The sequence below is a fragment of the Tyto alba genome, unplaced genomic scaffold (genome assembly GCF_018691265.1).
Source record: "Tyto alba isolate M040663 unplaced genomic scaffold, T.alba_DEE_v4.0 Super-Scaffold_9, whole genome shotgun sequence".
Lineage (NCBI taxonomy): Eukaryota > Metazoa > Chordata > Aves > Strigiformes > Tytonidae > Tyto > Tyto alba.
In genome coordinates this window covers 43,023,860-43,040,772 of record NW_024881330.1, presented here as the reverse complement: position 1 = coordinate 43,040,772, position 16,913 = coordinate 43,023,860, and the positions used below count along the sequence as shown (strand labels likewise).

Genomic DNA, 16,913 nt, shown 5'->3' with positions numbered 1-16,913 from the left:
TCTTAAAATCCCCCAACTTTAAACCCCATTTCAATAAAATCCAAGCACTTGTTCACACAGGACTGTCTTATCCAGCTGGACATCAGCCTGCACCCATTATGCAGGGAGAAAGGATCAGATGCCTATTTTACCAATTTTAGGACTTTAGGCCTCCAAGCTGCTCAGCTGTTTCAGGATTTAGGTGGTTGTGTACATATGCAATGATGTAGATGTACCTGCCTACAGAGCTAGGTAGAGAGCCATCTACAAACACTAAGCACTGGAAGATGCTCAGCTTAAGTGGCTTTGTTAATCTAACACCGTTCATGCTAGGGAGCATAAGTACCATCTTTTTTTACAATATTATGCACTAACACTGTGTATCATTAATATTGAAAAAAAAAAAAAAATTAGCCATATTTAGTAAGGAGTTAGTTGATCATGACCCTCCAGAGAGAGATGTAAAGGATGGAGAAAGACCATACCTTCCAAAGGGGTTGCACTATACCAGAATTTTAAACCTGCACTTGTTCAAGCATTTCTGCTAAGATTTAGGAAACCACCTGGGACCATAGTCCAGAGAGGGCTTAGGGGAGTCACATCCACTCACTGGTCTGAGAAATGACTGCCTTTCCTGGCAGAGTGACCAGGACCTGGATTCAAAGGCCAGTGGTGGGAACAGGTGTTTTGATCTTGGTCTCAGGACACATGAAGAACCACCTTGGTACACTTACTGAGGCTTTCTTCCCTTTTCTCTGCCAAGGAGTGAGGCAGTATTATTTAATCCTAATTGTCAAGTCTATAATACCTCCATAGGTCCTGTCTGGACCTTGACAATTGTAATTCATCACTGAAGTGTATTTAACATCCCAGTTGTGTGTTTTGTGCCATGACCAAAAGGGCAGAGATTTGCAGAAGGGCCCTTGCTACAGGGGGTGGAGCAGGGATCAACCTTTCTGGTTTTTCTGCTCTCCTGGGAACACTGTCCAGCTTCCACCTAGGTCACCTCTCCAAACAGAGCTAGGGGAACTCCCTGCTACTCCCTGCAACAGAAAGCTCTCCTTATGTGCAGGCATGGCAGCTTTCCCCGCAGGTCTTGGCTCTAAGGAGCACCTTCCCCTGGCACCAACAGCTGTGTTCCACTGTTGCAGTAGCAGCGTGGCTTTGGCCTTCGAGGGTGGCGCCATCACTGTGGGAACGGCTTTCTTCACACTGTGCAGGCTTCAGTTCCTCTCTGTCTCTTTGATGTCAAGAGAATGATTGTAGACCAGAAGAGAGAAAGATGTTTTGGGAAGGACTGAGTTTGCTGAAAAACTAGAGCCCTGAACATGAACGGGGAGAAATCATTGCTAGAGAAACGGGAAGCAGAGCCCGAATGGCAGTAATTTCTCTTTATTCCTATTCCCGGGTCATGCTCCAGTAGGTTGGCTTCCCCTCTCCAGGACAAGGACACTCCGCAGGGAAGGGGCAGATCGGGCCGCTCCCGGCCGCGGGCGGTTCAGCACCCTGGACAGCGCCCCCCGCCCCGCCCGCCGGCCGCGGTTGGCTTCTGGGGTGGAATTTTTTTATTTACTGGGGGGGAAGGAGGGGGGGGGGAAGGGTGTGAGGGGGGTAGGGGTGCTCCTGGTGTGTAGGTTGCAAGCGGCCAACCTCGTCCCCGTGCGCCTCTGGCACTGTGGCCAGCCCTGGAACCCAAGGCGCACTGGCTCGGTACCAGAAGCCTCCTCCAGTCCTCACCTAACGGCCGGCTTAGAAAATTTAAAAACACAGAGCGTGCCTGCGGGGGGAGAGGTCGAGGGGGCAGCCCCGAGCCGACCGGTGGGGGTTCAAGTCTGCCACTCCTCGGATTAGCACCGAGGTGGAGGGGCTGTGCTCGGGGCCGGGCTGTGCAGGGCGCCCGCCTGCCCCCCGGTAATGCTTATTTTGTGTTTGTTTTCTGTTGGTTTGTTGTTTTTGGTTTTCTCTCTCTCTCTCTCTCCCCGCCCCGTCACCCTGCTCCCACACCTCCCCCGCACGCCGCAGCCTCCGAGGCCTGCCGGGCCCCTCGCCCCGCTGCCAGCTCTGCTCTCCAGCCCCTTCCTCCGGCCGCAGCTCCCCGCCCGCCGGCCCTGCCCGCGCTTCGTCTCGGCGCCCCGTCGAGACGCCCCGGGGCCCCGCTTCGGCCCCGCGGGCTTGGCGGAGCTGCTGGCCGGGAGCAGGGCGGCCACCCGCTGCCCGCTCGCCGCCGGGCTGCCGAGCCGCTGGGCTGAGCCGCCGCCGGCCCCCGCCCCGGCCCCGCCGCCGCGCAGCCGCCTCCCCCCGGAGATGCCCGGCGTGCCACGGAGCCGAGCTGCCCGGCGCTGTGAGTACCGCTCGTGGGGCCGCGTCCGCCCCTTCCTCCTCCTCCTCCTCGCAGCGGGGAAACCGCTGCCCGCCCACATGCCCACAGCCGGGCACCGGCGTGGGATCCTCGGGGACGCAGGGGGAGCTCCCCCGGCCGACAGCCCCGAGCTCCACTGGCAAAGCTCGCCGCTCTCTGCCTGCCATCCCCACCGCCCCCCCGGGTCCGGCGGCCCCAGCAAGGCGGCTCCTGCGGCCGCCCTGCTCCGCACCCGCTGCGCAGGCGGGAAGGGAGCGGCCCCGACGGCAGGGCTGCCCGCCGGGTCTCCCGGGAACAGGGAGCAAAGCTCCGGGAACCGGGAACGCGCCGGGCTTTCGTGCACCGCATCAGTCTAGGTTTCCCGGGAAGAACCGTGTCGCTCTGCCTGGGGACGGCGGTGACACGAGCCAGCCGCAGCCTTCCCGTTAACCCTTGTCCCGCCGACGGGCGCGCTGCGCCCTCCCGGCAGCCGGCGTTGGGGACCGCTCGGGGGGCCGCGGTGGCGGGACGTCGACGAGGCAGTCCCCGAAACGTGGCGGTATCAGTAAGGACGTCGCTGAGAGGGCGGCCCCGGAGGAGCGGGGTGCCCGTCCTGCGTGGGGCCGGGCACACGCCTTCCCCGGGGCCGCCCTGCGCGGCTGCCGCAGCCGGGTGACATCGTGCCCCGCCAAAACGGGAGACCCGGACCGAGAGAGCCCGGCGGCGGGTGAGCTGTGCGCCTCTGGAAGACAGGTGGCGGCGGGGGAGGAGGGGGGGAAGATGTATCCCTGCGGTTATTTAAAATGCAGACGTGCTCCAATCGCGGGTTTATAAGCACGGCTCTCATTTACGGCATCTATGAACATTGAAGCGCCAGCACCGAGCCCCGCGGCGGCACCGCCGCCTCTTCAAGCCCCTCACACCCCCTCCCCTGAGCGCACACACACTCACTCGCACTCACACAGTCTCACGCAGGTTTCTCCAGCGTTTCTCCCCGCCGGCTCCAGCCCCATGCCCCCCCCCGCGCCACCCCCAGCCCGCCGCCACGGTGCGGGCGCTGCGGCGGCTACTCCCGTTACAAACCGCCCCTGAGCCGCCGCGGCCCCCGGTGCTCGCCTTGCCGGGGGTGGCCGGACGCTAGCCCGCCCCGTCGTGCCGGGGTGCCGGCCTCGCTCCCCCTCCCCACCCCGCTCCGGCCACGGCGAGCGAAGCCCACCCGCGTCCGCGGCCGGCACTGTGAGACGAGCCCGCGAGGGCCGGGCGCATGCGCGGGGCTGGCGAGCCGCCGTCCTCGGGCGCCCAGCCCGCCGCGAACGGAGGGGAAGCGGGCGAGGACGCCCAGCGGGGCCCCGCCGCCGACACCGTAAGTACCTATCGGCCCCGCCCGGCGGCCGCCGGGCACTGCGGCCCCGCGACCCGGGGCCGGCGCGGGATTGGTGCCGACAGCCGCGACCCCCCCGCACCGCAGCCGCCCCCGGCGCAGCGGGACGGGGCGGGACGGGACGGGACGGGGCGGGACGGGCGGTGTTGCTGGCGGCGGCCCCCGCGGCCAGGGCGGGCGAGCGGCTGCCCCCCGCGGGAGGAGCCGGAGGGACCCGGCGCAAAAGGCGCTTCCCCCGGTCTCCCAGAGGGTCCGGGAGCGCCCCGCGCTGGGGCCCGCACCGCCCCGTCCTTCCCTCCCCCCCCTTCCCCGCGGGCTCCCGGTGCCGCTTCCACCGGGTGCCCGGGGCAAGACCCCTCCCCGCTGGCTCGGCCCCGCCGCCGCCGCCGCTCCCCGGGGCGGTATCGCGCCCCAGCGCAGGTAAACGCCCCGGCTCAGCCCCCGCCGTGCGCCCGGAGGCCCTCCGTCCTCTTTTGCACGAGTGAGGATGGAGATAAGGCAGCATCCATCACTCCCCGCCCCTTCGCGAAGGGATTCCCGCGGCACATCCACTCTCGGGGCCCTCGGCTCCCCTGCAGAGTTAGAGCAGTAGCAACAAGAGTGTGTTTCTATCTATACTCTTCCCAGTATGAGCCTGCCACATCACCCATCCTCAGGTGAGAGAGCTCTTCCTGGGCTCAGGCATTAGTTACTGGCAGGAGGTAAGTGAGATAAGGTTATCTTTGTACATGTCAGTAAAAATTACAATAATTTAATACCGATGTAATTTACTTGATGCAACCGTTGCATTATTTCATTTCTGCTGTTGAAAATGTAAGATCAAAACTTTTCATACAGTGCCATTGGTGTGACGTAAAGGTAAGGAGTCTTCTTGTACCTCTACGCCCACTGCACAGGCAAAACATCGGCACCAGGACCAGCACTCTGCAGCGCCACGTACTGCAGGGCCGGTTACACCATTGCTGTGCCTCGGGACCGAAAACCAGTAACCACTAGTTCAACTAAATGAAGCACCAAAATCGGTATCAGCTAGGAGAGTCCAAGTTGTGGTCAGGTTAATCTTAGGAGCATCTTTCTAAACAAAGAACATGTTCAAGCAAACTGAATGTAAAACTAGCACTGTTTTATAAAATGCTCTAAGATGAGAGAACAATTACTTTACTTCCCCTTTAATTTCTCAGCTAACACCCAGGGGGATCAGTACTTAGTTTTGATATCTTTACTCTGGGTTCCAAATAGTTAATCATGGAAGCATCTCCTTGGCTGTTACACACCTCTTTATCCCTTGGACATTTTTCAGAGTGAGTAGCAAAGTTTGGGGGCTGAGCTTGAAGTACCAGGAAGGAGGTTTCAGACGACAAAGTTTCTGTGTCTCTTGGAGCCCAGATCACAAGTTGTGGAACCTGAAGCATAGGCTTACCAAGGATACCAAGTTGTCCCAAGGAGGCAACAGGTCTTGGAAATGCTGCGGGGGATCTCCCAGCATTCAGAAGCAAAAGCATTCTTTGCTAGAGGTTCACAACTCTTAACTTTCTGGTTATAGGCATGTTTCAATATTTGCCATAGCCAGGTGAAGCAAAGAAATCCAGAAGATACCATGACCAAAGTGACAGTGTGCTAAGTCCAATTCTGACCTTACTTCAGCTTTAAATTGACTTTGGCAATACTCCTTCTGGCTGTCCCTGCTCCCCTGGGTGCTACAGCCGAGCTGTCGGGGCGGAGGGTAGCTACCACTGTGCCTACCCTGCCAGAGCAGCCAGATGCCAGCATAGTACAATCTGAAGTGAATCGCAACAATTGGAATCAATAGGAAATGGTATGTGAATCACTGTTTAATGCGCTCCAGGGTGAGTCATCCTGATTCAAACCAGCTTTCAGCCCAGCACAATGTCAGTCAGCTCCTCGCACAGTTCGATATGAGTCAGATCTCAGCACCGAGTACAATATGAAATGAGTCACCGACTAACACGACACCATGTGACTCCAGTACCCAGTGCGAGTTGTCAGAGCTTCTGTATGATATGAGTCACTTCATAGTACAGTAAAACGGGCTTTTTGGAGACCATTCATAATTAAGCACAATGCAACCAAGCGCTCGGCAGGAGATGAGGGGAGTGAACAGAGCAATCTGCTACATGCACCAGTTTCACTGTTTGCATAGTAAAGAGGTTTGTAAAATATTAGGCTGAATGACTTTTTTTTTTTTTTTTTTTGAAGCGAGCTGCATAAAAATAACTAGAAGCGAATACTTCCTCTGACATTAAAGCCAGCCAAAGCAGGGCTGAAGCACCAGTAAAACTCCCAACACTGAAGCAGCCTGGGGTTTTGGTTTGTTTTGCTTGGTTTTGCTTCTGATCAGCCAGTGTGAACTGATATCCCTGCACTGAGGCTGAGTCCGGCTGCCACAGACAACTCGGCAAAGGATGGCAACAGCCTGTACTGGGCAGAGGAGGAGGACTTGACACTGATTTAACTTAATTGCACTCTGCAATGACCTGGTTTGTGAAGGGAGTCAGCATGGGACAAATTTATATCCACACTCACATTCCTACTGCTCCACTGTTATAGCACCCACATAAACAGCTTGACCAGAGCAACAGGTTGCTTTTCTTTCTTTTCCTATGCTACTGGCAAAAAATTCTCTCATGTCTTTCCAATATCACAAGAGAAATAATGACAGAGAGTGATGCTGCTCATTGGAGTAACATTTTCGGTGAAGGCTTGTGATAAAATCCAAAGTAAATAAATACTTAAAAATACTACCAGAGGAAATACAGGGCATCCCTCTAAAAAAAAAAAAAACAACCCAAAACAAAAAACAACAACAACAAAAAAACACAAAACAAACAAAAAACAAAAAACAAAAAAAAACCCACACACAAACACCCACAAAAGTCCCACTGCAAGCCCAAGTAACTACGTTTCTTAATGAGAAAGTCATATACTACTCAGAAAAATACTTTAGTGCAGAAAGTTTTTTGCAGACAGTGGGCTGACCTGGCAGCCAAATGTGCAGCACTGAATACCAAAGAAGAAGGGGCAGAAGACATCTAAGGTCCTGGTAGAAAAGGACCTCAGTAACAGGTGACATGATCAAGGCACCACCACGATTACTATTACATTACTATGTGGGGGTGATACACTTTCAGCTATTCTTTTTGAAACGTAAAGCAATGCTTTAATCTGGATAGATAAATCCAGCTCCTCTGAGCTGTTGCTCCTCTGGAAAAATAAATTGAACAAAACACGTAAAAGGCATTCAATTTCTAGACATTTTACATAAAAGCCTCCCAAAAATGTTATTTAAACTCATAGAAGGATACTACTTTCTCTTGGAATTTTATCCATTTAAGCCTTTGACAGACTCAGGTGTAGCAGTGACATAAGAAGCTGCTTTATTCTGTGTGGCTGCCAGTCTCTTCTGTTAACCTCTGCCTTGCATTTGTAAACACTCAACCAATTTCAGTCACCCCACTACAAGTTGCTAAATCTTCAATAATACAAAAAAAAAAAAACAACTCACAAAACTTTCAGAGCTCTTGCTCTTAACTCACTAGAGGTGGGCAATCCAATAACTATGCCTAAAGCATGTGCATATGTGTGGGTGAGTTCATTAACATATAATTCTTCTCTAAAATAGTATCCTGCTTGACACAGAAAGCCTGTGTGTCAGATTTGTCAATGAAGCACGAGCATCAGGCTTCCTGTTCATAGTTCAGTTGACAATAAGTCTGCCACAGGCTGCAGTGGGAGTATGCTGCAGCCCCAAATATTTCTAAATTAATACAAAGTAGATTCAGAGATTTACTTGGAGCTTGACCCCAGTTGCAAGCCTCTTATGACATTAGTAGATAAGGGCAGAATCTCTTTCTTCCAACTCCTTGGTTATCATTATCAGGGAGATCCAAAGAGAGAGCAGCAAATGCAGGAGTTATGTAACCTCACCTAAAGCTTGCTGAAACCAACAGGTGTTTTTCATTGCTTTAATGAGGGTTGGATCAGGCCCAAAGTACTTACTGAAAAATAACTGGACTAGGATGATCCACATCTGTGCACTCACTCCAATGGGCTGTCAGCTAGCCTTGCAGCCCAGGGCTTCACAGGCTGCACAGTTACTGGGAAAGCTTCATGCTGTGGCCATGCAAATCAGCCCTGAGGACAAGTTAAGGCTTGCACACCTGCCTGATCATAATGTGTATAAGAAGGAAACATTAAGTAATTAAGTAATAGAATCTTTGCACTTTGAGCTGAGAAAATATCATTGTGCTTTAGCATAAAATGAGGATAGAAGTATAAAATAGTCTACAATCTTCCGTGTATCCTTGGGGTGTTTTTTAATTTTATTTTATTTCGTTGGTGTTTTTGCTGTTTTTAAATTTGACATTTGTGGCTTGTATTTTAAATACTCCGGCTTTGGGAAGGCTATGGTCTTGCTAGCCCACTTTTCTAGTGAGAGATTAGCAAATACTATAAATGTTACAAGTAAGCCAAGTATCATCCAAAGTGCTTTTAACCAGGGAAATAATTTTAATTCCTGACCTTTGCATTTATAAGGTTACATACAGAGATGGCTCATAATCTGAGTGTCAGATAGGCATGCCTTGGAGCAGAAAAGTTGACAGACATACTTATTCCAGTACCTCAACATTATTCTTAAAGCATACAGTAGTCTTTTCACTATTGTCTAAAGTAGCTTTTCAAGAACATGTGCCATTATTTTTCCTCTATTTTTGGTTCATTGCTTGTTAGGGACATTTTTATAATGGACTAAGTTTGTTGTTATTACATAGAGAAGGACCTCTCTCTCCTTGGGAGATCCAGAAACTCTGCACCTAGGCATCAGCATAGATGCTACACTAGATTGACTTGCAAGAGTGAACCAACCAGAGACAAGCTGATCAACTCAACTCTTACTCCCCTTTCTCAATTAAGTATTTGACTAATTGGTGCTCTCCATGCAGAATTTGAACAGTTCTGTGGATTCCTCCAGGCAGGAGCCTCTGTGCCTGGACAAGTTTCTTTATGTTACAATGTACTGATTACATCTGGAGTGGAGAATACTCCAGTCCCAAGACTGCAAAATTGATCCAACTCTACGAAGCTGCAGGCAGTCAGAAGAGACTTGTAAGTAGTCAGAAGAGAAGCTTCCTGCAGATGAAGAAGTCAGCATGTAGGACAGTCTTTTGTACACAGTTTAGACAGTCTGGAGATGTTATTTATGTAGCTCGAGATAATCACTAGAGATAGATCATGCGTGTGCCGGAGTCGTCCCAAGGATCATGGCCCAGCTGGATGTTAAGAACTGCACTGTAAAGCACGATTTAGAGAGGCTCATCAGGTCCAGCCAACACCACCACTACAAGAACCTTTGCAACAGAAACTCCTGTTGCCATCTAGACACAGACTGTCCTGTTCAAGGATTTGATTCCCCTCAGTGACTCGATACTAGCAAGATCAGATGCTATTAACTATCCAAGAACCAACAGAATAGCACCTTTTAATCCTTCCCTATCCCTATGAACCAGAAAGTCATTTTTTCCATTAAATTATGACTACCCAAGCCCTCAGCAAGCAGACAGAAGTGTCTTCGCTAGTGCTGTCATTACTTTGGACAGTCAAACTGATACAATTGGACAGAGATCCGTTTCATGTTATATCCAGCAACTGGCTAAAACTGTACCCAGGCTGGGGTTAAACAATGCTGGAGATGGTAGAGGTTAAAGTCCTTTGGTTAAAGGGATCTCGCCTTATTCCACCAGTAGCCTAAAAGTATTTCTGGATTCCTTAAACAACATGTACAAGATCACAGTCCATCTCCAGTTTTTAAATCCCCCGTGTTTTCTTCTCCAACCCATTTTCACGCAAGGCACGTAGCTGCTCCAAATGGCAGGGACAGAGAAGGCAGACCCCCATTCCCAAAGTGCAGAGCACAAACACAGAGGGTTCTTGCACAATTTGCTCATTCTCATAGCACCTTCTGTGAGGTCTGGAAATCTGAGAAGATAAAGGAGGCATAGCATGCTTAGAGCAGTGAAATTTCCATTTTGGTGTGAGGGAGATAACCTAGAGAAAGAAAAGCAATTTTTGATTGGCAGCGGCTTCTTCAGTGAGGCAAATTTGAGGGTATGGATCTCTCCTGTAGTACAGCAACCTAGTAAGGGAGTTTAAGGTAACAGGGAATCAAACACGAAACCACCAGGGAGCATCTGAGGTTTTTGAAATCCAGGTGTATTAGGGGATAAACCTGTCACAAACTAGGTTTATGAATCCTTCCATTGTGGCTCAGAGGCAAAGTTCTCCTCATGAACCTTCTCCTCTTACCTTGAAGCAACAGTAAAACCTTGCCTCATTCTTAAAGAGGGAAAGCACTAGAGCTCAGTGTGACTACCTAAGTGATTTAAGAAAAAAACCCAAAGCAACAAAAAAAAAACAAACAAACAAACACCCTAAAACAAACAGAACAGTAATTTGAGTTTGAACCTGAGAGATGTTGGTCTTCCTGAACTTGCAAGGACCTCAGTGAGAATAGGAGAACTGCATCTCATAGGTCTGAATCTTTAGCTATTGAGAAATATATCTAAAAATTTAAACATAAACTACCTTGCAAAGAATAAAAACATCCATCTCTAAATCTACTTTATATTGAAAACAGTAAGAGCTCTCTCAAAGAATAAATACCAAACTATTCAGAGCGGAAATAGAGAACAATAGTTTATGTGCACTGGTACACGTTCACCCTCTGCATTCTCTTAGTAAGAGGGGAAAAAGTCACTTTCAGCAGTAACAGAAAACTCTTTAACCATCTGTGTAAAAGCATTCAGGAAGCAGAAAGATTTTGAAACAAAACTTTTATACGAATTTTGAAAAGAGGCATTTCAGACAATTCATAACACTTCTGCTTAGCACCACCTGCTATTAAGACCAACCCAAGATATGAAATCACTTTTCTCTGCAGTGTAAATACAAGTACCAGATAAGATCCTCACCTGGTATAAATCCCCTTGTTTTCACTGGCCATAGGGAAGTGATGTAGTTTTTCAGCAGTTGAAAATTTGTCACACACTACATGTAATCAGCATTAATACTTCAAAATTGAATGTATAAGAACTAGGATGGAATTTTCTCTCATCACAACAAGATCTTGATGTTCCAAAGAAAACATCGTCTTTGTTGATGGACATACTTATATTTGATTGTCCAGGGAAATGAAACAGAAAATACTTGCCATCGACCAGTAAAAAAACCTATTTTAAACCAGATACTAATTGTATGCCATGCGAACTGAAAACCTTAGAACACCTACATCTTGTTTTTATTTCAGTGTCAGCTGACTGCAGGAGTGACTGCCCTGGGGTGCTGGTGTGACAACAAGCTATATTTACTGATTGCCAAAGTGCACACCTTGTAATAAGGAACAGATTATTTTGGCTGATGGAAGAACATCTGCACTGACGTTTACAGAAAATGCACCTACTTTATCCATTTTTTTTTTCTAACTGCATTATAAAATTTGTCTGTAAGGAGAAATCAGTCCCATTCAATCACAGTGTCTTTCCCACTTCAATGCCATATTGACTGAAAAACAGTCTCCTGTCAGATTTGAGGATGGCCATACACCTTGTTTTCCTCAGGAATGCATTCTTTTGTCCTACAGTCACATAATAGATCTGAACTATTCCTCACCCTTGAATGCACTTACTTTTATACTCACTTCAGCTCTCAGGGCTCCTCAAGCTCCAAAGTCTTTCAACCGATTGCTAGAACTAATGGTTTTCCTGCCCAGCTCTGTACATGCATTTCTCTGCAACATCATACTACTGGTTTAAGAAAACAGAGACCATTGTTTAAGCATCACAGTCAGGTTGTGGGGACAAGTTTAGTCCACCTCTTCTGCTACTTATGAAATCCAGCAGCTGGCAGGGGAGCAATACCAACGGTGCCTCTTACCCTACTTCCCCACTCCATCACTTGTGGGTCTGCTGAATATATTCTTAACTAGGATACAGAAATAAAAACATTTAGCTAGAAGTAAGTATCAACATATGTCATTCCCTTTAACAACTTTAAGGTAAGCTATTAGATCAAACGCTGTTGATGATTCAGACTTTCCATTATTAAAACAGCATATCAGCCACAGTATCAGTCTAGAAAATAAGGAAAGTCCTCTTGCAAAATTAGCAGTCACATTTCCACTAGTTTTGATTACAGTTGGTTGAAGCTCTTTGGCCTAATACTTTGGGATAATAAACTTGAAGATGTCACCAATCACTGGTACCACATACTGTAGCAGTTGGAGCCACAGGTGAATAATCTTTCAACTAACAGATGCTGTTAGTCCCATCATTGGTGCAAAGAACACAGGCGCTAGATTTTCTAATTGGTTTTACACTTACTGCATGACCCAGACCGACCATCTGATGTCCCAAAATTAACAATCATAACATTATACGAACATAAAACCTTTTTATCAGGAGGTCTAAAAAAATCCTTTCCTCCTTGCTCTGAGCACCTAAAGTCTACTAAAGGCAAAAAAAGAGATAGCCACCTCCATTGCCAGAGACCCACGAATCAGTCAAACGATTGTTTAAATTAATGCTAATGTGGGTTGTACTGTAAAGCAGCAAGGTATTTTGTATATTCCTATGAATAATGTTAACAAGAGTTGCTGATAAATCTGCTGTCCGTTCCTGCACACAGCACAACTCAAAACAGCAATTTGAGCAGTTGTCTGGAAAGGCTCATTACACAGCTATAGTGACCCACAGTGGAATTCTGGATATACTAGAACAACTGTGGGCATAAAATAAGGCTTTTCTGTTTGCATCCTATTAGTGACATTGTCATTAGCTCACTTGCTTCATCTCCATGGCTTTTTTCTTTCCATACCCCTTTCAAGATCATTATACTTCCCCATGTACAGTCATACTCAGATAGCCTTAATACTTTAAGGCACTATTCTTTGAAAATGAATCCTCAGATGACTTGCACAAAACCATGTCCGTGCCTTTGTCTTTATTCCAGCCAAGGAGCAGTTTATGGCAGAGCAAAAGCAGCAGATAGGGAGCTCATGGTAAACTTCTTGTATCACCATGCACAGCTGCAGAATTACAGTGTGTGCATTTCCCCAGTTTACCTTTTTTTAATTACATCATTTTTTAAAAAAGAAAATAAACCTAGAAAGCTGGTGTAGATCCATGAATATATTTATGAAATTATGTCATATCCTTTAGGCAGAGCCTATGTCTTACTGTGTGTTCAGGCCTCATATCTGGCATTGCAGTGTCTCAGTACAATCTATTGGGATATACACTTGCAACAAATCACGCTGCTGACATGAACAATAACTTTATTTTGCAATTCTGGTTAGAAAATGAACCCCCAAAACCTCAGAATTTTAATTTAAGACATCCATTTATGTGGCCAAAGGGAGTCGATCCAGGTAAAAGGGTATATAGAACAACAGTTTGGTTTAGAACCAGGGCTGCTTTAAAAAAAAAAAAAAAAAAGAAAAAAAAAGAAAAAAAAAAGAAAAAAAACAAAACCAGGGAAGAATGAAGTTAGAAAAACAATGATGGGATGGATCACTCACACTCATTGCTTGTTCTGGACCAGCCTGGTATGTTTGTCTTATGGGTCTTAATAATGTCTGTGCCAAAGGAGTTTCTAAAACTTTGTAATAACCTGCACCACTGCTCAGCTCTCTACCTTGTCATGGTATAAAATCAAGCCTAGATTTTATTTAGCCCAAACTAACTCACTATTTATATCTGAAAGACAGATGGAACAATAGCATATCATAACCTTTTACTGATCAGAAGATTGATATGCTTCTCAGTTCCCCCTTCTAGATTAACAACCTAAACTCCTACAGTTTTAATGCATAAATCAGGCTTTCTTAACATCTTGTTAGATGTTTAGATTGATGCTTTATCTTTCTTGGGTTGTGATACCCATAGTACTTGCACAAAGTAGTAAATTACTTCCTGTATCTTACCAGAGTATTCCTGCTAATAAACTAATCAGAATGTGACTTTTTGCAGTGTGTGATCCACTCCAAACCTCTACCCAATGTAGAATATGACTGACAACTGCCACAGGAAATACATGCACAATTATCACTAAACAGCTCTAATTCAAAAGCTTGGGCTGTCTTCAAGCCAATAAACATATTCCAGCCCTTTCTCTCTTATTTCCCATTACTCTAATGCAGCTCTGCTATCATGAAAGCATGCTTTATCTGCTAAAAATATATTTAAAAAAAAATTTTTCATCATGTAAATGACCAAAACCTACTTGCTCATCCAATGAGAAAGTTGGTATACATCTGCCAAATAAACATGAAAATGCATCATTTAATCTGAAAAAAAATGTGTTTGGCATTCTTGTGTTGCTCAATCCTTCATTTTCTTTAAACTGTGTAAGAAGTCATGTGATGATGAACATTCATAAAAACATATAGGACCAGAAAACTTATAAGCAAGGTGCATGATTCAGAAGTGAAACAGACAATGCTGCTGGGTAGTTTTTGCCATACAGCTACTTATACACTATTCCCTTTTACTAAAGATGTCAAAGAACAATTGTGAAGAACCTGAAATGGTAAGAGCAGATTCAGAAAGATCTTCTGAATTAAGCTACAGTGGGATAAGGTGGGGAGGGAGAGTTTATTTTTCCTACTTCCACCATCCTTTACCTTTCTCCTTGGAAAAAGGCAAACAGGAACCAGCTTTTCTACTCAGACCAGACCACCTTCTGTTCAACTATAATAGGGATTAGAGATATGAATGTGTGAACTACCCACATAAAACATCTCAAAAGTAAGAGTGGATGGATTAGGCTATATAAACCACACATATCTGAACCCAAGTTACACTTTTCTAATCAATGGTTTACTGTCCAAAGTAGCCTGAAATACTGCTATATTATCATTCCAATAATGCTTTATATGCTATCACTTTCTAACCGAAATATTAAGATGTTTTATTTCAAAAAGTATCTGTATCTAGAAGGAAATTAATACTTAGGGCTTTGTTCTATTCCTGTGAATCAAACTCTGAAGGAAAGAAACATGAATCTACAAATGTATGCTACATTTCACATTTATTCTTCCACATTTTGAAACAAGAAAGGTTGTGGGGTTTTTGGAAGTTATGTTCTTTCTCTGATTTACTATTTCTGAGCATTTAAGTATTGCTTGTCAGATTAGGTTTACAGAGTCACAAAATGGGTTATTTTTTCCGTATTGTTGTTCTTATATTTTATTCCCCTTGCAAAACAGGTGCATCTTCTGCTCAGCATGTCATGAATTTTTCTCTTGGGAGAGTGGGTGGTTCTCACAAAAACAAAAGCTATTAAGCTTTATAAGAGAAACAAATTCAGCATAACTCCCCCCCCAGCAAAATGTAATGCTGCACTCTGCTAAAACAGTCTCCTTTCTTCTCCTGACACTTCTGTCAAGTCCATGACATTGTCTATACATTCTCCCGCAAGTTACAACAATAGTATTTCCTAACACGGCTGAACATTTTAGAAAGGAAGGCAACTTTTAATCCTCTAGTATTCAGCTCATCTGATTATGTTTCAAGTCTGGTATTCAATTAATAAAAAAAGAACTCAAAATTGGTAGCAGCTATTTTTAATTCCCCTGTAATTTTCACAGCCTCGAGAGAAGGTTTAGCAACCTGAAAAAACCTACGCAGAGGGATCTCATGACACAGGAGGATTAGAGATGCATCCGAAGATCAAATACAAACAAAATGAAGACACACATACTCACCTTGTACAAACTGGCATTTCATCTATAAAAGACATCTGCCACTTAGATATGGCACAATCATCAGCATAATAGGGAAAGCATTATTAATTGCTGTAGAGCAAGTCTGAAGCTCAGAGGGGTCAAAAAGGGACAGGGACTGCAAGGGGACTTGTCATTTCATTAACACCACTTCTCTGCACAGCCTAGAGAATTCAGGCTCCAAAAAGGTTTCCTACAACATTTCAAAACCCATCAGTGTGCCTCCACCAAAAATTGTTTCATGCTGTCTTTAGTTGGGGGAGGCGACCAAAAACCTGCATGTTAAATATTAACGTCCAGTTATGTGTTTTCACCATTAGTGATTCCTCATCTTTACAGAAGCATTTGATTCCTTTTTGAGAGAAGCACATTTTAAAAAGCTGTGGCAGCCAGACCTATAATGGACAGATAAACACTGGCACTTACCCTTTGCTACAGGGCAGGCAGCGGGTTTGAGACATCCTCAACACTCATCGAAGGCCAGCTTTTCAGCAGAGCTCTGATATCTCACTCAAGCATGACTAAGCCTGTGCATTGGCTAATAAGCAGGGAGGGAAAAAAAAAAAAAAAAAAAAAAAAAAGGTTCTACCTACCTCTATTCTGTACCATTTTCTTTAGGACTGGCCTTGAAGTCAAAATCTCAGGAAACCCTTTTCAACTCTACTGTGCTAAGGGCTGCAGCTCTGACACCGCTCACTTCCACCTTTTGCTCTCTGCATCACCATGCTCTTCTTTTTGCACTCCCACCCATGTGCAGAATTCATTAGCCCTTTGCCTTCCATCGCAGCACTTAAATAAAACAAGTGAACCTTCCAAAGGATTCAACATCTAAGAGCTTCTCTGTGTGTGTGGGGGGGAAATCAAACATTTAGCTTTACAGTTCCTTTGGAGCTGTGACCTTCGGCACTTCTTGGTAAGACTTTTAAAGCAAACAAAAGGAAAAAATGAAAAAGTTTCTTACTTCCCCCTTCTCTTGCTGTCTTGCAGCCCATGGGATCAGAGCGGATGGAGATGCGCAAACGGCAGATGTCTACAACCCAGGAGACCCCAGGTGCCGCACAGACTCAGCACAGCACAGGAAATCGGGGGTCCAACGCCTGTTGCTTTTGTTGGTGCTGTTGCTGCAGCTGCTCATGGTAACCCCTCTCAAGCCTTTGGGGAACAGAGTAGCAGGGGAAGGAGGCAGCAGCCAGTGTATAGGACAAAAGCCAAACAAACCACCTGGGTAATTCTGCAAATCTGGGACAGAGCGAGATGACTGTGCTCTAGTACTGGACACAACCTTCTACTCCAGTTTACTCTTCTTCCTGCAACTGAAATAACAGATTTCTAAAAAACACCTCTGCATAGCATCTCTGTTGTACTTTTGTTGGCAACACTGTGTAATGGAGGGTATGTTTCATGCAGGACTGGTTTTCCTC

General features: G+C 46.3%; 1 protein-coding gene across 4 annotated transcripts in view; it reads left to right on the top strand.

Annotated features, from left to right (window-relative positions):
- The window catches only part of RGS20 (regulator of G protein signaling 20), a 42,170-nt gene that overhangs the window by 18,213 nt on the left and 7,044 nt on the right, over positions 1 to 16,913 (top strand). Inside the window, exons 1-2 of one of the 4 annotated variants that reach the window (XM_042786191.1) lie at positions 2,300 to 2,320; positions 16,480 to 16,628. In XM_042786191.1, coding sequence (XP_042642125.1) covers positions 16,483 to 16,628 — 146 coding nt within the window. In that variant the 5' untranslated portion in view covers positions 2,300 to 2,320; positions 16,480 to 16,482. Of the gene's footprint in view, positions 1 to 2,299; positions 2,321 to 2,846; positions 3,045 to 3,387; positions 3,681 to 16,479; positions 16,629 to 16,913 lie in introns of those variants that run through there. The other 3 variants (XM_032987459.2, XM_032987460.2, XM_032987458.2) reach the window with 3 other exon arrangements.